Raw genomic sequence first — 19,649 nt, 5'->3', positions numbered from 1 at the left:
CTCTTTTTTTGCCATTGTTTCTATTAGAGCAGAAAACTTTGTGTGCATAGTCCCCAGTTGTGTCAAATCTGAGCCAAGTGTGTCAGGTGTCACTCATTGATGGTGTGTGGCATGATGGCGCACACAATGCCTGGCACATATGTTGTGCACCAAGAACCAAGGCAACAACACAGGCAAGCACTGAAAAAAAAAAATCAGACGTTGGATTATGAATTACTTTTTTTTTCCTTGTCATTGTGGATCAAGAAATCATTCAGTGTTGCTGACATTTTTCACAACTCCTATATTTAGGCACATGACCCCGCATGATATCAAAGACCACAGTTCAAGAAACTGACATCTAGAGAAACAGCACATATCAAAGAACCACACAAAAGGTGGGAATGGGAGTGTTCTGGAGATACAGAAATAGGCTGAAGCACAAGTCTGGACAAGGTACTAGAATTTTCTCCTCAACCCCTGCTGAAGGAAGCAGATGGAGTTGCCTGGGAAGTGTCCACTAACAGCCCCACCCACAGCCCTCTGACTGGGCACAGGGGCTGGTCTGGCTTCCAAAAATGGCTTTTCACCGAGTGATGTAAATCTTGCCACCCGGCCAGTCAAAAGGAAAGACGCAAGTCTAGAACAACACAGTGAACCCTGTGTCATAGAGGGAAATGCCATTAGCCCAGTTATGACTTTCCCAATGGGACAACTGGATATGAATCACCCTCTGAGGAGAACGGCTAGCCCTGAGGGCCATCTGAAGAATGATTCAAATCAGGAAGAGCTATGAGAAAGTGGAGGCCAACACCAACCAGGACAAGCTTTGGAAGGGTGGCAGATGGGTTGTGTCTTGAGACAACAAAGCCTCTTTGGTACTGAGCATAGGGCTGGAGGAGTAGAGGAACAGCACGTGCTCCCCTCCCTGGCTAAAACAAGAGTTTGTAAAAGACACAAACACAGAACTCCGAGGATCCCCTCCTGGCTCTGAGGACACAATCTGAAGGAAGTACGTGTTTATCAAGGTCAAAGTCTGGCACTTTTGTTTATAAACTTGCATGGACAATGGGAGCCAGCTGGGAGCAGCCTCCCAGGGCAGCGCAGCTGTTGGTTGGCAGAGACATAGTTCACCCAAACCCAAAGATGGTAGAAAGAGGGGAGGGGCAAAAATCTATAACCCCAGTTCAGTGATGAAAAAATCCGAGACACTGAAATGGGAGGGTGTCCAGGGTGAGTCCTGACCAGCATTCCTCCAAACTGTCAAGGTCATCAAAAGTAATACAATTCTCGGAAGCTGTCACAACCAAAATGAGCTTTGAAAAACATCATAACTAAATGGAATCTTGGATGGGGGAACATAAGTATTAGGTTTAACAAAGGAAATCTATATAAGCTCTCTATGCTAATCAATAGTGCTTCATCTGTTTTGATCCCTTTATTGGAGCGTGGGACTACACTAATATAAGGCGTGGTGCTGAGGTGAAGGGAGAAGGCACCCAGGAACTCTTAGCTCTGGTATCTTAAATTTTCTTTAAGTCTAAGAAGAGTTGTAAAAACTAATGTCTATCTAAATAAAATTGGGTCAAGGTGGCAGTGCATGCTATAATCTGGCATTCTGTAGCCTGAGGTGAGAAGATGGGGAGTTCAGTACCAGCCTGGCTTATATAGCCAGACCTTGTCAAAAAAAAAAAAAAGAAAAGGGAGGGAGGGAGGGAGGGAGGGAGGGAGGTGTGGGGGAGAGGAAGAGAAGGAAAGAAAAGGGATTTTAAAAAGAGATATATTGGACACTCGTGACATGGGCACTGTTTACTCCATTTCCAAGTTGTTTTGCTTTGAGTCTGTGCCTTCATGCAGACCACAGGTCCTGGTTAAGACCAGTGCCACAGCTTAACCTGGCCTTTAAACAGGGCATCAGGCTTCTCGCTCTTCTTCCTTGCCTGCTGTCGACACATGCCACAAGTTACAGACCTGGACCGAGGCTCTTGCCTTGACTAGTTCATTATCTGCCCTGTGCGTCGGGCCCACCTCCCCCCTATACACCACACTTCCTGCTCCAGGATCTCTGCTAGTCCCACCTGCTGCCCGCCTCCCTCCTCCAATGGCCATTCAGGGAAAGGGCCTTCCCTCCATATGTCTGCTCTTTCACCTTCCAGATCCTCTCTGTGCTCTTGCCATCTGGTTTCCAAGCCTTCCACCCAGTTGTCGCCCCCCTGCCCCCCTCACCAAGGGCTTTAATTATTGAACAACTGCTAAACTCTAGGGAGACTTTCTAGACCTCGTGGGATTGGTCCACACCCTTCTGGAATCTCCTTCTTCCCTGAGGCTGACATTCTTGACCTCCTGGCCACTCCCTGCGTTCTCATCCCGCCTTCTTAATTACGCCTTACCGCACACCTGCACACGGGAAGGGTCTTGCTCCATCTGTTGTTGGCCTTACACTAGAAGGCTCAGTGCTGAGAGCCAGAATGGGTCCCGGGGTATCTGTGGGTTCCATAGCAGACCTGATAACCTGGTAGGCATCCAATTTCTGGTTTTTTCAAATGGAATTCTCATTTTGGTTATTCTAGCCTTCTAGAAAAGTACTATTTTGAGCTCATATAATACTACACTCTTATACACCCAATATCCTCAGGCTATGAAAATAGAATACTCAGCACTCGAACTTTCTAACGCCTTTTGCCTTGCGGCTCTATCATTAGTGATTACTCTCGTTTAACCTCAGGAATGTTCAGTGCAAGGTGCATGACACACACTGTTTTCCCTAAAGCTACCAGTAGCATGTGTTTAAAAGAAAGGAAAAGCACAGTGGTCTAACAAGTACAGGACATCCTGAGTTAAGCAAGGCTCACGGGGCTTCTGTTCTGCGAGTTAGACACCGTAAATTGCCAAGAAGAGGATATTTTATGCATCCTTCCAAAACCAATTTCCCCGGGACCCAGCTCACTGTGCTGATAAATGTCTGACATCTGGTTTTTCAGGGAGAGTGCAGATGTGCAGAACTTGCCAATTTCTGTAGTGTAAATACTCAGCCTCCAAGCTGATGCCGTGACTTCCCTGAAGGCAGAGTTAGTACAAGATGTACGTGGCTGTACCCCATTCAGCATTGCCACTGCTCTCACACAGAAGACACAATAACCTCAAGAATGTGGTTATTCCTGAGTGCAGGGACATGGCTAGAAACATGAATTCTGAGCGTGTTTGCTTCTAGCATGTTTGGATTAGTCACATTTCTAGTGCCGTGATCAAAGACTTGACAAAAGGAACTTCAGAAAGGAAGGGCTTAATTGGGCTCACAGTTTGAAGGGACTCCCCCTCCATCCCCCCATCCCCCCAACGGCCCCCCCCCCGTCCATCACAGCGGGGAGGGGGGGGTGCAGAGGAAGGAATGCTAGCAGAGATGTCCACAGCCAGGGAAGCTGAGGGAAATGGATGCAGCTGCCTCACCTACTTTCTCCTTTTTGTTCAGTTCAGGCCCATAGGAGGATGAGACCCACATTCAGGGTGGTCCTTCTCATTTCTGTTAATGCTCGCTAGACAAACCACAACAGACGACGCATCCCCCAGAGGCATGGCACCGAGGTTGGTGCCGAATGCCCAAATCCTGGGGTGACAAACCATTCGTAACAATTATTTATTTCCTTGTACATTTGTATAATTTAATTTTCAACGTGACCATGTTTAACGGCCAGATCACAAATACTCCACAATTCTAGCTAAGTCTTCAAACCATGTTCATAAAAGCCAACTCCAATACACCGCTGGCACGTATCTCATTTTTTCAGGGGGACAACAAGAGAAGCCAAGGTTTCCTGGCACTCATTTCCAAACAGGATGCTGTACCCATTAGTGCAAATCAACCTTAGTAATCCAACTAGCTCCATGTTACAAATGAGAGAGTAACAATCTGTGTCTTCTAAGGGGGAAAGGATACTTTTTATTCTTCAATGACAAACGTGTTGCCAGGCGCCAGGCCCCATTCTACTCATTGGGCCCATCACTGAAGCGCTTCCAATGGCCTGGTGAAGAGGAGCTCACTGCTGAGCAGTCAAAAGTTCTCGTTGAAAACCTCGGTGTCAAGGAGAGACTTGATACCCTATGAGCATATACAGGGGGGGAGGAGGTCCCCCTCAGACACAGACATAGGGGAGGGGAGTAAGGGGAGAAGTGGGAGGAAGGGAGGAATGGGAGGATACAAGGGATGGTCTAACAACTGAGATGTAATATGAATAAATTAATAATAAAAAAGAAAGAAAGAAAACCTCGGTGTCACACTTAGGCTCCCCACTCAGCACTACCCGTATGGTCTTGTGCACATGCATGCACACAGACATCCTTACATACATGCGCAGGCACACACAAACATGCACGCTCGTGTGTGCGCCCACGCTCTCACAAACGCAAACAGCCACACTGCCCAATCCTACCTCATGTTACCTGTTCCTTCCCAGATCATGTCCAGCATCAACGGTAAGAATGCTAAGTATGTGCTGCAAGGACCGTTTGTTGGCAAGATCTTCAGGGTCGATCCTGACACAGGAGATGTGTATGCCTTTGAGAGATTAGACCGGGAGAAGAAAACTGAGTACAACCTTACTGCCCTCATTGTGGACAAGGAGACCAACGAAAACCTGGAACAGTCTTCCCACTTCATTGTCAAGGTTCATGATATAAATGACAACTGGCCCGTGTTTACACGCCAGGTATTCAACGCATCCGTGCCGGAAATGTCAGCTATAGGTATGTGCCTCATCTGCTCTCTGTCTCCTCCTCTCCTCAACGCGAGCCTGAAAACACCTCACACATTAGCCACCTCAATGCCTAGAGCCAGGCTTCAGTAAGTTCAAGGAAGTGGTCTTAACGCTGCCTCACCCCTTTACCTGACTTCAAAATCGGTCCCTAAAGGCTAACCTCTGACCTAGTCCCAAACTAAAACCCTGACCTTAATCATCCTAATCATGTGCTGAGCACTGAGCATCAGGATAGCCTGGGCCCTTATCCTGAGCCCCAGAGAGTGCCATCACTCTAGATGTGGCCTAGGAGGTACTAGCATGACCTCATCCTGATTCTAGAAGGTCTAGGGAAAGTGAACCCCCTCTACTCTTCTGTTCAGGATGTGTGATCAGGGCCCTGGGGCCAGACCTTGAAAAAAGGATGAGAAATGTAATCCCCACCTCTCTGGAGGCCCCTTACCAGTCGCACATTCCCTCACTTTCAGAAAAAGCAAAACCACCGAATATCTTCCCTTTTCATTACTCCTACAAACAGAAAGCACCTGTTCTCTCTGGCTGGGCCTAGCATTGCTAGCACTCTGCTCTCGTGAGAGCCCCTCTGGCACAACAACAGAACCCCATCTATCTACTCCTAGGGAATGGGGTGAGGGCCACAGTCATGAGCTCTCTCTCTCTCTCTCTCTGTCCCCACAGGGACCTCTGTCATCCGTGTGACCGCAGTGGATGCAGATGACCCCACCGTAGCAGGCCATGCCACCGTCATGTACCAAATCCTAAAAGGAAATGAGTACTTCTCCATTGATAATTCTGGTCTGTATGACTAACCCTTTGGGGGAAGTAGCTATTTGGAGGGACGGGATGGGGGAGGGGGCATAAATATTACAGGTGCCAATGCAGAAGGAAGTCTAGCCCGACAGGTGTCACCAGCCACTGATCCAGGCCAGGAATGCTTAATACATATAAAGATACGGGGGAGGCGGGGCTAGGGGAGGAGGAAACAGATAAGAGCCCAAGGCATGCACTCAAACCCAGCAAGAAAAACAGGGTCTTTTTACCCAAGCAGACATTGGGACTCAACAGAAGAAGATTCTGGTTGGCATGTCTGTGTTGAGCGATGACCGATCCTAACCTAGGCGCTGCTCAGTCTCTCAGCCCTCGGACAAGCCAGGTCACACCTACCTACAAGCCTTCCTTTGCTCTTTGTGCAGTAGCTGTGAAGTTTGAATTAGATTATTACATTTAGACATGGCCGTGCCGCATGATTTTTAGGGCCTTGTTAAGACAAAAACTTTAGGCCAATTAAATTTCATCAAATTTAATTTCGCAAAGAACAGTTCACAAATTGGGACACCCCGGAATCTAAACAAGTTCAGAGAAGCCCCCAGGGCTGCCACATAGTTGGCTGATATTTATGGTGCAGAGGGGAAAAAAAAAAACAAAAAACACCAAACCACCCTGCAGCTTAGAAACAGCTTCAGTTGGTTACAGCTAGGGTGTCTGCCTTATTTGAATAGCTTTGAACAGGTGGCGGGCGTATGAGTGACTGAAGCACAGCTGCTGTGATTGGCTGAGCATCCGCCTAAGTTAAGATTTTAGTTTATTTTACATACTACTGGGTTACAGCTCATCACAGAAAGATTCAAGTCTGCAAGTACAGAAGGCTTCTCAGGCCAAATTTGGTTCAGCTTAACAGATTTAAAACACTGTAAGTTCTGAATCTAGGAGGCAAGAAAAGAAGGCCAGTTAGTCAAGCTAGGAACACGTGCCTTCCAGAAAGATTAGCAAATGCACAAGGCAACCGATACTTCTGTGTGCACCAAGATAGACATCACTAATCCATCACAACACTCTCAGCACCAAAAGGTGCAGTCACTTCTACATATGTCAAGACAGACGTTTTTAATCAAGCACAACACTCTCAGTACTAAGACACGGCACAGCCAATCATGTTTAGGTGTACCAAGGCAGACATCACTAATCAATCACAGCACTCTAACTTTGAACCTGGAGTTGGCTGCGTGGTCCTTCTCAGCATAAGGTTCTCTATGGCTAGGAACAATTTTGGACCATACATTTGGCCAGCTTTTAGCCATACATGGCAAGGTATGGAGGTAGTGGGCTTTTGTCCTGGGGTTCTCAATCTCAGATACATAGTGGAGTCACCTGTATATTTCTTTAAGGATCCTATCATCCAGATTTTCCCAAGGCCCCTCAGATAACACCATTCCTGGTGGGACATTTTTTTTTCTTTCAGGACTCGTTTTCACAAAAACCAAAAACTTGGACAGAGAGACACAGGCTGAGTACAAGATCGTGGTAGAAGCACGAGATGCCCAAGGTCTGCGGGGAGAGTCAGGCACGGCCACTGTGCTGATCAAACTGGAAGACATCAATGACAACTTCCCCATCTTTACTCAATGTAAGCCCCTCCCGTAGGGCCTTCAGGAGACAGGGTCTGGGACAATCCAGACTCGGTGATTTGGAGGCTCTCGGAAGGTACTCCAAATCTACTTCTCCCCATCCCCCAGATTTGGGGGGGGGGAGATATGGAGTCCCTGATCCAGCCTAACACCTTGCTCCCAAGGTCATCCAACTGTCCACTGATGAGTCCCTTTACAGACCAGATAAAAATCACACCCCAGCCGACGCCACTACAACCCTTCAAGTCCCATTGTGAGACAGAAATAATTTTACCCAGATTCCATAGGCTCAGGAAACCTGGCCTCTGAGCCTGAGGGCCCAGCTATAAAAATCCAGAGAAAAGGGTCCAATTAAAGCCTGGCATAAACATACCCACAAATTGATTTTTTTCCCCCTTTAAAAACTGTCTGCCAAGAGCTTTCGCCATGCCCCGAGTAAGACTGGGAAAATAAGTCAGTATGTTCATGGAACCCTCTAGCTATATTGTGATCCAGGCCTCAGTTGTCCCCCCAAATTATCGAGTCCTGAAATCGCTCTGTTACTTCCTGAAGGCAAGATGTCTCTCTTGTCTATTGGTGTTCCAAAGTACACAATGAGCTTAGTAACTACCTGGTGGACAGAAGGATGGACAGATGAACAGAAGACAAGGCAGGCCTCCTTGCCTTGGACCCAGAATACCATGGTCATATGTTTCTTGCCTGTTTTCTGTAGCAAAATATTACATGATACCCAGATAGGGCAGCACATGCCTGCGACCCCAGCATTCAAGAGACAGGAGCAGGAGAACTGCAAGATCAAACCCAGCCTGGCTACAGAACTCTATCTCCAAAGTCCAAAGGCTAGGGTTGTAGCTCAATGGTAGAATGTTTGCCTAGCATGGGTAAGACACTTGGCAAAGTCGTGTGTGTGTGTGTGTGTGTGTGTGTGTGTGTGTGTGTGTGTGTGTGTGTGTGTGTGTGATAATATTAAGAGACAGTTGTCTTATTTATCTCATTAACTATTTGTGGTACCCTATGCACATCAGCCACGTACACATTTTCGGTGCCGGAAGACATCCGTGTGGGCAGCCCCTTGGGATTTCTATCTGTTGAGGATCCAGATGAGCCTCAGAACCGGATGACCAAGTACAGCATCATGCAGGGCGAGTACAGGGACACCTTCACCATTGAGACAGACCCCAACCGTAATCAGGGCATCATCAAGCCCACAAAGGTATGTAGACCTGCAGTACTGAACCCATCACAGGCTGTCAAGTTCACAGCATCCAAAGGACGGGCTTGGAGACTGCTTCTGAGGCACAGGCCGTTGACAAGAATATCCTTGTACAGCTCAGAGCCGGCCATGTGCTCATGGCAACTATAACCTGCTGTCTCAGGCTAAGTTGTTCCAGAAATCAAGCTGAGGCAATGCTTTTGGATGTGAAGTGTTTATTTGGGAAGCAATCCCTGGAAACCCCAGAAGTGGTGACAGGTGGTAATAAGGTAGCTACTCCTGAGATCACTGACGGACAGGCATAAGTGGGGTCTAGACCCATGAGAGAGCCACCTAGAGCACATCTCACTGTTGCAAGAGAAAGGTCAGGCTACGGGATAAGCAGCTATAAACCCTGCAATGCTGACAGAGAATGCTTGTTCTATTATCATTTCTCATGTTATGATAAAAAATAACCTTGACCAAAGGTTGGTCAAACCTTGGAGAAGAAAGGATGTACTGGGCTAACAATTCCAAGTTGAGTCCATTGTTAAGGGGAAGTCACAGCAGCAGGAGCTAGGGGACAATTGGTCACATCACATCCACAGCCAAGAGCAGAGAGAAGCAAATGCACTTATACTTCCTGTCTATGGCTTCAGCTCTCAGCTAGCTTTCTAGACCTAGGGAATGGTACTGCCCACAATGGGCTGGGTCTTCCTACACTAATTAATAATCGAGACTATCTCCCACCGACGAGCCCATAGGCAAACTGATCTAGGTAATTCCTCAGTTGAGGGCCCCTTCTCTGATGATTCCAGGTTATGTGACAAATTCACATTTAAAATCAGCGCAGTGTATTGCCCTTCCCCTACCCCAGCATTAACTCCTGGAGTCCAGCCAGTAATTATTAGCGTATCTTTGATAAAACGAGTACCTGAGGGCACAAGCACTCATGGACAGTGGCCACTTGATGGCAGCAAGCAAAGTCATACTGACTGAATCCAGAAGAGGAGGGAGAGGAACCTTCCAGAACTTTCAGGTAGAGGACTGGGAACACACACAAAGCCACCAGAGTCCACAAAGCTCTCAGACAGTAGGGAAGACAGACAGACAAACAACAACAATGTAGCCGACATGTTCAGGGCTGCACAACAACGCCAGGCAGGAAGCTGTTGCCTCTGTTCAGAATAGTTTCTGAGAGAGTTGTCTCTTCCTACCTGCTCACTGGCAAACGCCTATTCATTCCTCAAGATGAATAGGATGGAGTTTGCTAGACAGACAAACATGGGAGAAGCCTCTTGAGCAAAACCGTGAAAGATACTCCCTTTGAATAGAACCGCTAGGCTCTGAACCCCCGAGAGAGGAGGACTAGGGCTCTGAGTGCCCTCGGCTCTCAGAGCAGGAGCGGGTACCGAGGCGGGGACCAGTAAAATGAAATGGGCTAAAGGCAGTCTCCACACTTCCTGCCCACACAGCCCCTGGATTATGAACTCATCCAGAAGTACACATTCTACATTGAGGCCACGGACCCCACTGTCAGACTTGGATACCTGAGCAGCCCTGCGGGCAAAAACAAAGCCAAGATCACCATCAGTGTCATGGATGTGGATGAGCCCCCGGTCTTCCAGCGACATTTCTACCACTTCCAACTGCCAGAGAACCAGAAGAAACCTCTGATTGGCACCGTGGTGGCCAAAGACCCTGACAAGGCTCAGCGCAGCATTGGGTAAGGAGGTGGTGGGCATGAGGCGATAATGCCGTGGTGATCCTGGCAATGGATGTTCTTGTGTCTCGTGGACTGAGATGAAGGCTCAGAGGGCACTGGCTTCTCCCAACACCTCCATGGAAAGATGCTGGACTCTGGCTCTTTCCATTAACACCCTTGTCCTGCCAGCTCCTGTCCTGTCCATCTTGTCTGATCCGGGCCATCCTCTGTTCTTTGAATCGCTTTGGACCTGGGAGTCAAAGTGAGCAATCATAAGTAGCAATGGCGTATCTGAGGCTCTGTCACCAGAATGGTTTAGTAATTTGTCTCCCAAAACACAAAGCCTTCAGAAGTATTTTAGCTTAATGAAACTACACATAAATAAAGAAATCCGTGGTCGCTCCTGCTCTCCCTGAGTTCATGGCTGAGCTCAGAGTAGCCTTCCGTTCAAGACTACACAAACGTACTGATACACTGATGCCTCATTCGTTGTTATTTTTTTGTGGTTTTGCTGTCATTTGTTTTGGATCGTGTCCTGCAAGTTTCACCAATACTTGTTCTTAGTTCATTTTCCTTTGTAATAACTTCATATCATGGGCTGGATAACTTATGAACTGCAGAGATCTATTTACCTTAAGACTCTAAAGGCCTGGAGATTTCCTTCTGTCTACAAAACCTTAAATGCTTTGTAGTTAAAAGCATCACTCACACCTACACTGATAACTTCACTTCAGTTCCTCCCAGACTAGGTTTCTACTTTCTATTAGGAAATCTCTTAAAGTTTTCAAGATGAATGTTTGTTTGTTTGTTTTTTGCAGGAGCAGGACTCATCTTTGGGAATGATGTTTTTCCTAAGTTCTTATATATTTACAGATAGATAGACAGATAGATTAGATAGATGTAGATAGATAGATAGATAGATAGATAGATAGATAGATAGATAGGAAATCACTCTTTGCCTTCTTATGTTAATGACTCTTGGATGTACTTGTGTACTTCTCTTCAAACGTTCCACCAATGTGTTCTAGCACTCACCCTATGGGAACATCTGAAGTAGGTCTAATTCCCCTTTCTTCCTCACGAATCTATTATGTTTGTTCCTGAGAGTCTGAACTCTTCAGTTTCCTCACACTGCTGGGACATTCAAAGGACTCTCAGCACACACCTCACTATTACTATATATTTTATAGTTATGCCCAAATATTGACTACATTGCTTAATCTGTAGGCTCGGGCCTTCGTCATATCAAAAATTATTATTATATTTTGTATTGCTTCCACTATTTTGTCATGGCTTCTCAGTAGTAGCAACTATCTTCACACACACACACACACACACACACACACACACACACACACACACACACTGCAGCTGAGGCATAATTGATTTTGGTGTCACCTACTTAGTTTGAAATGTGGCTGGGTGGAGTCTCAGGTACCCCTGTACAAGTGTAAGATAAGCACACCATTCTGTCCAAGCGTCACCCTGCTCCTGTGTGCGTGTGCAGGCCCACTCGCGCTGGACGGTCAGAACAAACAGTGGACACTAGAAAAGGGGTACAGGGAAGGATGCAAGGGACCAACCCCGAAGAGCCTTCTCTGTCATGCTGAGGACTTTGCAAACAGCAAAGGACAGGGAAAGTCATGAGCCTCTCTCTCTGGACAGATACTCCATCCGCAAGACCAGTGACAGAGGCCAGTTCTTCCGAATAACCAAACAGGGGGGCATCTATAATGAGAAAGAACTGGACAGAGAAACCCACGCCTGGTATAACCTGACTGTGGAGGCCAATGAACTGGATTCTAGAGGTGAGTGGCTCCAACTTCCAGGCCTTCTGGACTCTTCTTTTCCCTCATTCTTTCAAAACTGAAAGTAACTTATCATTTTGGACCTCTAAAGGTCCAATTCATAAGACCCTGGGGACACATGCTCTGGCTGGGGTATGTTGACCTTCTGTTCTGAATGTGCTCCTTGGACCAACGCGGCATTAAACACCCACCATCTTGTTGGGAGTACAGAATAACAGAGTGCCAGCCTAGACTTAGTGAGAACCCCATGTACATCATAGTTTAAGAAGCACTGTGATGAGGAAGACTGTTCGGGTGTCTCTGTGATGAGACTCACCGAAGGCTGCACACGGAGTTTCTGAAGGTCTGGTCCAGAGAACAGAGAGAGACAGGGCTAAGTCGGTGCATAGACCGACAAAATGCTGCATGATTCTTAGTGATAAACACCCTTAGCAAACACTCTTGCATGCAATGAAAGTTATATGTGCACTGGTTAAAAGGCCAAGAAGCAGCCTTCAACTATAGAGATCCTTAGGATCTGCAAAAACTTATGCAGGGGAGTTGTGACAATCACCCAGGCAAAAAAGTAGTCACTTTCCCCCTGCACCCAGGTTCCATAGGATCTCTGAGAGGGGACACCATTACTTAAATAAGTACTTGATTATTTGTTCAATGGCATCATTTTTAACTGATTGTATTTGTTTGCTTGATTTATTTATTAATTTAATTACAACCTCTTACTACGATCAAGGATGTTTAGCTCTTGAATTCATATAAGCAAATTTGCTCATCTATGAAAGTTTACCCCTACTTGTCCTCCTCCACACTCTTTCCATCCACAACACCATCCTTGACCTTTTCTCCTGAAAAAACAACAACAACAAAACAAAAACAAAAACATGGGCTTCACCACTCAGTGGCCCAGCACTGTCCATCCAAACATCTTCCAGCCCCAGAGGCCAGCATCAGCTGGGCCCACTGTGGTAACAAGCTGTCTCCCCTGCAGGTAACCCTGTGGGAAAAGAATCCATTGTGCAGGTTTACATTGAAGTCTTGGATGAGAATGACAACCCCCCGGAATTGGCCCTGCCCTATGAACCTAAAGTGTGTGAGAATGCTGCCCAGGGCAAGGTGAGTTGGCCTCGAGTGGTGGAGGTAGAGGGAAGACAGTGTGTTTTCAGGCAGAGGACTGAGGAGAAAACCTCCCTACCCACCTAGAGTCCCCCAAGTTTAAAGTAACTACATAATGAACCTGAAGAAAATGCTATTCCCATTTTACAGGTGGAGATATGAAGGCGGTGTCTGAAGAATAATAGGTCAGGGACAAGTGAGTGCAAGATGGTAGAAGACAAAGTGGCCGTGGGGAGACCATTTAGGATAGTGCCATAGGTGACAGGCAGCCATGGTCATGTCTAAACCCAGCCTTGAACCCCAAGATACCACCCCCAAACCACACTGATCGCTCCCCATCTCTCACATTCCAGCTGGTGGTACAGATCTCTGCAACAGACAAGGATGTGATGCAACCAAACACAAAGTTCAAGTTTGCCCTGAAGTCCGAGGACAGTAACTTCACCCTCATAGACAACCATGGTAAGCATTAGAGCAGTCTGTTGGCTCTTAGAAGGTCAGAGGTGTCAGTTAAGAGTCTCGAAGCACAAAAATCAAGCACTAGACCAATGTGGAGTGACAGGTCTCCAATAGGGTCTTACAAGTTATGGGATGTTTTGTACAATTCTCACCATATACAGTGTACAGTTGTGTGGTCAAGCCATCTGGCCCAGGCTTCGTGGTCCATAGGACATGGTCCATAGGATTACCCCAATGAGGCTTCATTGAAGAGGAAGGCAGAATGGATAACCGGGATGCAGGCAGCCAGCTCAGTCCAAACCATCCAAAGGCTTCTTCTAATACTGGGATCTCAGTCTCAACAAAACCACAACTTTTTATATTATTCCAAAGAACTCAGACTGGAAAAGGAAGCCATGAGTCCCCATCCGCACAAAAAGCTTTGTTGCCAGTTAGCTAAAACAGATATCTATCATAGAGTGGTCCATGAATGGGGGATCTGGTCCACTAACCACAGCATAGCACAGTATATCTGTTTAACCAATCAAGGCTCAGAGAGTCTTGTGAGGTCAGTAGTTGCCAGTCAGAGCTCTGAAGATCCACTTGGTAAGATCATTTAATTCCATGGGGAAGTGGCGAGGCTTCCATGGTCTCTACTTCCACAGCCTCTGCAACTTTCTAAGAAAAAAAAATAACACCCTTCAGGATGAATATAGCAACGGTTCAACCAAACATGGAAAGAGAGCTCCCTGTCCCTAACTGATGACACCATGAGGGCCCCATACCGAAATAGCCCATTGTCATCTTGGGGAAAGACTAGGGAAGAGGGTCCCTGAGAGTAAGGGGCAGACACAGGGGATCAGCCACAGACCCAGCCAGCCAGCTGAACACCATGGCCTACAGAATGAGGAACGGAAGCCATGCTGTGATGATAGTTAGTGACACAACTCAACACTCAGAAAACAACACTGCAAAAATACCTGTCGCCCCATTCCCAATGCATACCTCAAGTGAGCTAAGTAGAATTGGGGTCCTACCGCAAAATGGGAAGTTGCCCCCATATAAACATCCCACGCGCAAGAGGAGGCCAGTCTGTTGGTCTCAGAGTCATTTGCATATAAATGTTCTAAGTAGCAGAGTCTCTCCTTTCTCCCATCATGTGTCAGTGGCCTGTCATTTGTTCTCAGTTATAATAGCCTTAAAACTGAAAGGTAATTATGAGTAACAAGGTGAAATCGGCTTTTATTTTAAATTCCTGGCTTTCGGCTGGTCTTGTATGTGGCCACCCCATGTGGCTAAGTCCTCTAATAACCTCCCAGGAACCTACAAAAGTCAGATTAGCTGTTCTTTGCCCACGGCCACTGAATAGCAGCAGCAGCAGCAACAACAACAGCAGCAGCAGCACTGTGTGTGTGTGTATGTGTGTGTGTGTGTGTGTGTGTGTGTGTGTGTATGTATGTGTGTGCATGCACACATGCAAGTGCATACAATGGGAAAAGGGGGGCCTGAAAATCAAGGGGATGGAGGATTCTTCTGCACAGTAAACCAATGGTTGGCTCCAAGGACAGGGGATATTGGCACAGAAACTGGTTCTCAGCTTCAGAATGCCCAGGGACATCCTCTCCCAGTGGCAAATGTAATCTGCAGATGCCACTGGAGACTCAGGCTTGTGTTTACCGTTATAAACCTCCTTTGCAATGATTCAGAGGCAGCACAAAGAAGTTAGCCCGCTGCTCGAAGAAAAAGCGTTCTTTCCCCAATTTTATTTTTGTGGGAGCTTGAAACAATACAGCAATGAGTTAAGCAAAAGAGAAAAGCTCCTGTTGTTGAGATGAGATTGGAGAAGAGGGCATGTGACCATCGTCCACAGAAACAGAAAGCTGGGCTTTTGTATGCTGGCCAAGCCATTCTTTCAGGCTGGGTCAAAGCACCTGCCCAAACTACATCCTCTGCAAAGAGGCAGGCCTGTGCTCAAGGGGCTGAAACTTGAGGCAGAGGAGCAAAGAAGGCAGTGAAATCCCATAGGATGAGGCAGCCTCTCCCCAGGAGACAGGAGAGCAGATGCTCCTGACAGAGCCTCATTTTGCTGGTCTTGACATTTGCAGACAACACGGCCAACATCACAGTCAAGTATGGGCAGTTCGATCGGGAGAATACCAAGTTCCACTACCTACCCGTGCTCATCTCAGACAATGGGATGCCCAGCCTGACCGGAACCGGCACGCTAACAGTGGCTGTGTGCAAATGCAACGAACAAGGCGAGTTCACCTTCTGTGAGGAGATGGCCGCCCAGGCAGGCGTCAGCATCCAGGCGCTGGTGGCCATCTTTCTCTGCATCCTCACCATCACAGGTCAGTGTCTCATGGGGCAAGAAGGACTTCACAGAAGATGCAGGGTCCCAGCCCAGTCCTGTACCACTCTGGACCTCACGGTTCCTTATATAGGCTACAGAGATATAAATGTAGAACCCCACCAACCTGGTGCTTAAGGGGCCAGGGGAAAGGAAGGATGAGCAGGACCATTCTTCAAGCTAACTCCAACTCAAAATAACCTGGCACCAAGGATGTAGCTCAGTGGTAGAGCACATATTAGCACGTGTCAGGCACAAGGTTTAATGTCCACCATTTCAAAAAGAAAAAGAATGTACACTTGACATTCACTTGCTACGTATATTTTGAGTGCATACTATATTCTGGGTGTTGTTTGGGCCATTGATATACATTAAAACTATTGTTTATTTATTTATTTTATTCATTTATTTTGAGACAAAGTCTCAATGGATATCCTTGGCTGGCCTGGAACTCACTATATATGGAGCAGGCTGACCTACAATCTCTTGCCTTTGCTTCCGGAGTGCTGGGATTAAAGGTGTGCACCACCACTTCTGGCTTTAATTGTTTCTAAAATTCCTTTAGATTGGAAATTTTTCACACTTCTGGCTTGGAATTTCACCAGGAGGTTTCTTTGCTTTTATAGAATTCCTCCAGCTTTAGTTTTTCTTTTGGGTTGTTTCGTTTTGTTTTGTTTATTTTCCTTTTTTTGTTCGTTTTGTTTTGTTTTGTGAGGAAGATTGTTTTTTAGTTTTTTGGTTTGGGGTTTTTTGTTTGTTTGTTTGTTTTGAGCCTTGTCACTTTCAGGGGTACTTTAGATTTCACTTTCCCATGAAACAAACCTCAAAGATTTGTGAAGGGCGGTGTTAGCCAGCCTCATGCCCCTGGGGCACCAGGAAGCTGGGTGCCTCACAGAGCCCTCTTCTCTAGTCCACTCAGTTGAGGATTGAAGGCTCCTTCCAGAAAGTACTTTCTCTATGCTGTACCAGCCCCATGCAATGCACAGACAAGCTAAGATGCAAGAGGCACAGGCAGCCTCTGCTCAGGCCTTTACACTTCCCACTGTGTGTCCATTTCCTGGAACCTCTGGGCCAGAGACTTTAGAGACAGGCTTCCTTTTCCTAAGTAATAATTAATAAGAAGGATGGACATATTAATGTCACCCATAGAATCTCACCATCACCTTCCCCAAATAGCCGTGCAGTCACTGAATCCACTTTGCAGACAGGAAAAGTGAGGCTGGGGGAGGGGTTTCATTAGGCCATGCTCACTTTATGTATGGAACAGATTAGTAGCTAACTCAAGGCTAGAAAGAATAAGGAGCTCTCCGACATAGCTCAGGCTTCTGGAGGATCTTCCCACAGCCACACCCTTCCCCCACAGTCTTCAGCAGGGTCAGTGTTATGTCACTGACTTAAACTTTGGACCAAACCAAATCTGTGTTTGCCTAGAAATGGCAGTGGCCCTGGGAATCTGGGCTGGTCCCAGGAATTTGTAGGAAGGAGGGGTCAGGAGCACCCTGCCTGGGAACCCTATCTGACCCACATCTGTTGCTCTGACTTGCTGGCAGTGATCACCCTCCTCATCTTCCTGCGGAGACGGCTCCGGAAGCAGGCGCACGCGCATAGCAAAAGCGCCCTTGAGATTCACGAGCAGTTGGTCACCTACGACGAGGAGGGCGGCGGCGAGATGGACACTACTAGCTACGATGTGTCGGTGCTTAATTCGGTGCGCAACGGGTCTACCAAGCCCCTGCGTTCCACAATGGATGCCGTACCAGCAGTGTACACGCAGGTGCAGAAGCCGCCGCGGCTAGCTCCAGGAGCACACAGCGGGCCCGGCGAGATGGCCACCATGATCGAGGTGAAGAAAGATGAGGCAGACAATGACAGCGGTGGTCCCCCCTATGACACACTGCACATCTATGGCTACGAGGGCGCAGAGTCCATCGCAGAGTCACTCAGCTCCCTGACCACCAATTCCTCCGACTCTGAAATCGACTATGACTTCCTTAACGACTGGGGACCCAGGTTCAAGATGCTGGCGGAGCTTTATGGCTCGGATCCCCGGGAAGAGCTCATCATCTAGGGTTTCCGGTCTTTGGGCCAGGAGATCCAAACTCATTGCAGCTGGGATCAGACACCTGACACACTTTCCCTGATTTCCGAGGAGTGGCACAGACTGTCCAGCCCAGCACCCCTTCCTTGTGGCTACCAAAGACCTTTCCATCCTGCGGGTAGCAAATTCCAAGTCCCTTAAATATCCAGAGATAGAGACATGTTTTGTTGATGGCCACTCCAAATACTGGGAAAGTGAGGCTCGTGTTCTGTCTGGGCACCCACGCACATACACACTCCCAATCTATCCCAGACTTCTGTTCCTTCAAAACTGCCAAGCAAAACTGCCTATGCTGAACTTTGAGGAGTCTTCCCCATGGGTCCCTGAGGCCCTGGTAGAGATTCTAAAGCCCAGTCCCGAGGAAGGCTGTAACTGATCTATCATGCCTGGTCTCAGTAGCCTCCCTCAAGCCTATCCAGGGCCCAGCTACTCCCCTAGCCCCTCCCCCAGGCCAGGCTAGGGAGGAAGCAGACTGTCAGCAGCTCCTGACCTTGGGTCCTGAGGTGATCCCACAGGCCCCATTTAACTGCTTTTCTAAGCAATGACCCATTCCATCAACTTCAGGGAAATGTCTCATTGAATTTGAAGCAACTGTGAATTCACCCCGGAGGGACAATGGATACCATAGCTGACAGGTCATAGAGCAAGGATAGCCTCCAATCCATTCACCACAAAGATCCCAGAAGAGCTAAGAAACCCATGTGACACTCAACCCTGCCTGGGTTGCCCGTGGGAGGCAGCTGCTTTGCCGGGTCACTCATGCTCCCATTTATTTCTCTTGCTGTCTGCTTATCTCTTGGAGGCACCCAAGAGGCAAACTCAGCAAGCCTGGCCATTGCCCCAAATCAAATGTAACTGCATCACAGAGCCACTAAGCCATTCGCCTTTTCTCCGAGTTGCCACATCTCAGGGAATGACCCTCCACCAGGACGCCCTGCAGAACGCAAGGCCTCTGCCCTTTCCAAGAGCAGAGGCACCTCTGCACCTCTAATCCCTTGGAGGGATTAGAGTAACTTCCCACTGGGGCCATAGCTGGAGGAGGGGACATCCAGACACAAAGAGGTCCAGGCAAGGCAGAAAGATGCCATCTGCTTGCTCACCCTCCATTGTGAACCCCTCCCCCAACAAGGCCTCTCTGCCTGGGGTGGGGGTGTTATAAATAGCACTGACAATTGCTTAACCAATAATTAGTTATTTCTTAATTTTATTTTACTAATGATACTTACAAGTTTCTAGTCTCACAAACATAGAATAAAGTTTTTTGTTTTGGGAGGTTTGTTTGTTTGTTGGGGGGTATGATAAGCAGGTTGTTATTTAGGTTAACAATTTTAATTTGTTTTTTTTTAGTTGAATAAACAATTCCTGTTTTTATTTCTTTTTGTAGTAATTACTGTATGGATAATGACTATATATTAGTCACCCTGGTGCATGAGATGTTCTGTACTTTTTTTTTTATCTCTAAATAAAGGCATCTTGAAATTTGTCCTTTTCTAGAGCTGAGAGAGCTCATATTAAATGCGTACACAAGCATGCGTGCAAATGCACACACAGTTGCATACACATATAAAACTGCTACCATCCTCATCAGAGGACAAGGGGACACCAAGAAAGTGAATTAGAGGACTAGAGAAATGTCTCATTGGCTGCGTGTGTTTACTGAGAAGACCTAGTACAATTCCCAGCACCCATGTAACTCTAGCTCTTGGGCATCTGATGCCCTCTTCTGGACTTGGAGGGCACCTGCACTTGTGTGCATGTACACACATAATTAAAAATAAGCCTATTCTTTTAAAAAAGAAAATTAGTTGTGACAGAA

At 47.2% G+C, this 19,649-nt stretch overlaps 1 protein-coding gene across 1 annotated transcript in view; it reads left to right on the top strand.

The window, feature by feature from the left end:
• CDH5 (cadherin 5) overlaps positions 1-19,326 on the top strand; it is a 38,524-nt gene extending 19,198 nt beyond the window's left edge. The window contains exons 3-12 of the mRNA XM_084755997.1: positions 4,431-4,719; positions 5,406-5,522; positions 6,967-7,131; positions 8,158-8,345; positions 9,800-10,050; positions 11,695-11,837; positions 12,823-12,947; positions 13,301-13,409; positions 15,491-15,736; positions 17,286-19,326. Coding sequence (XP_084612123.1) covers positions 4,431-4,719; positions 5,406-5,522; positions 6,967-7,131; positions 8,158-8,345; positions 9,800-10,050; positions 11,695-11,837; positions 12,823-12,947; positions 13,301-13,409; positions 15,491-15,736; positions 17,286-17,803 — 2,151 coding nt within the window. The 3' untranslated portion in view covers positions 17,804-19,326. The remainder of the gene's footprint in view (positions 1-4,430; positions 4,720-5,405; positions 5,523-6,966; positions 7,132-8,157; positions 8,346-9,799; positions 10,051-11,694; positions 11,838-12,822; positions 12,948-13,300; positions 13,410-15,490; positions 15,737-17,285) is intronic.
• Positions 19,327-19,649: the final 323 nt, after the last annotated feature.

This window comes from Acomys minous (assembly GCF_964271855.1).
Source record: "Acomys minous genome assembly, chromosome: 14".
NCBI classification, from domain to species: domain Eukaryota; kingdom Metazoa; phylum Chordata; class Mammalia; order Rodentia; family Muridae; genus Acomys; species Acomys minous.
This window is presented reverse-complemented; position numbering and strand designations above follow the sequence as displayed.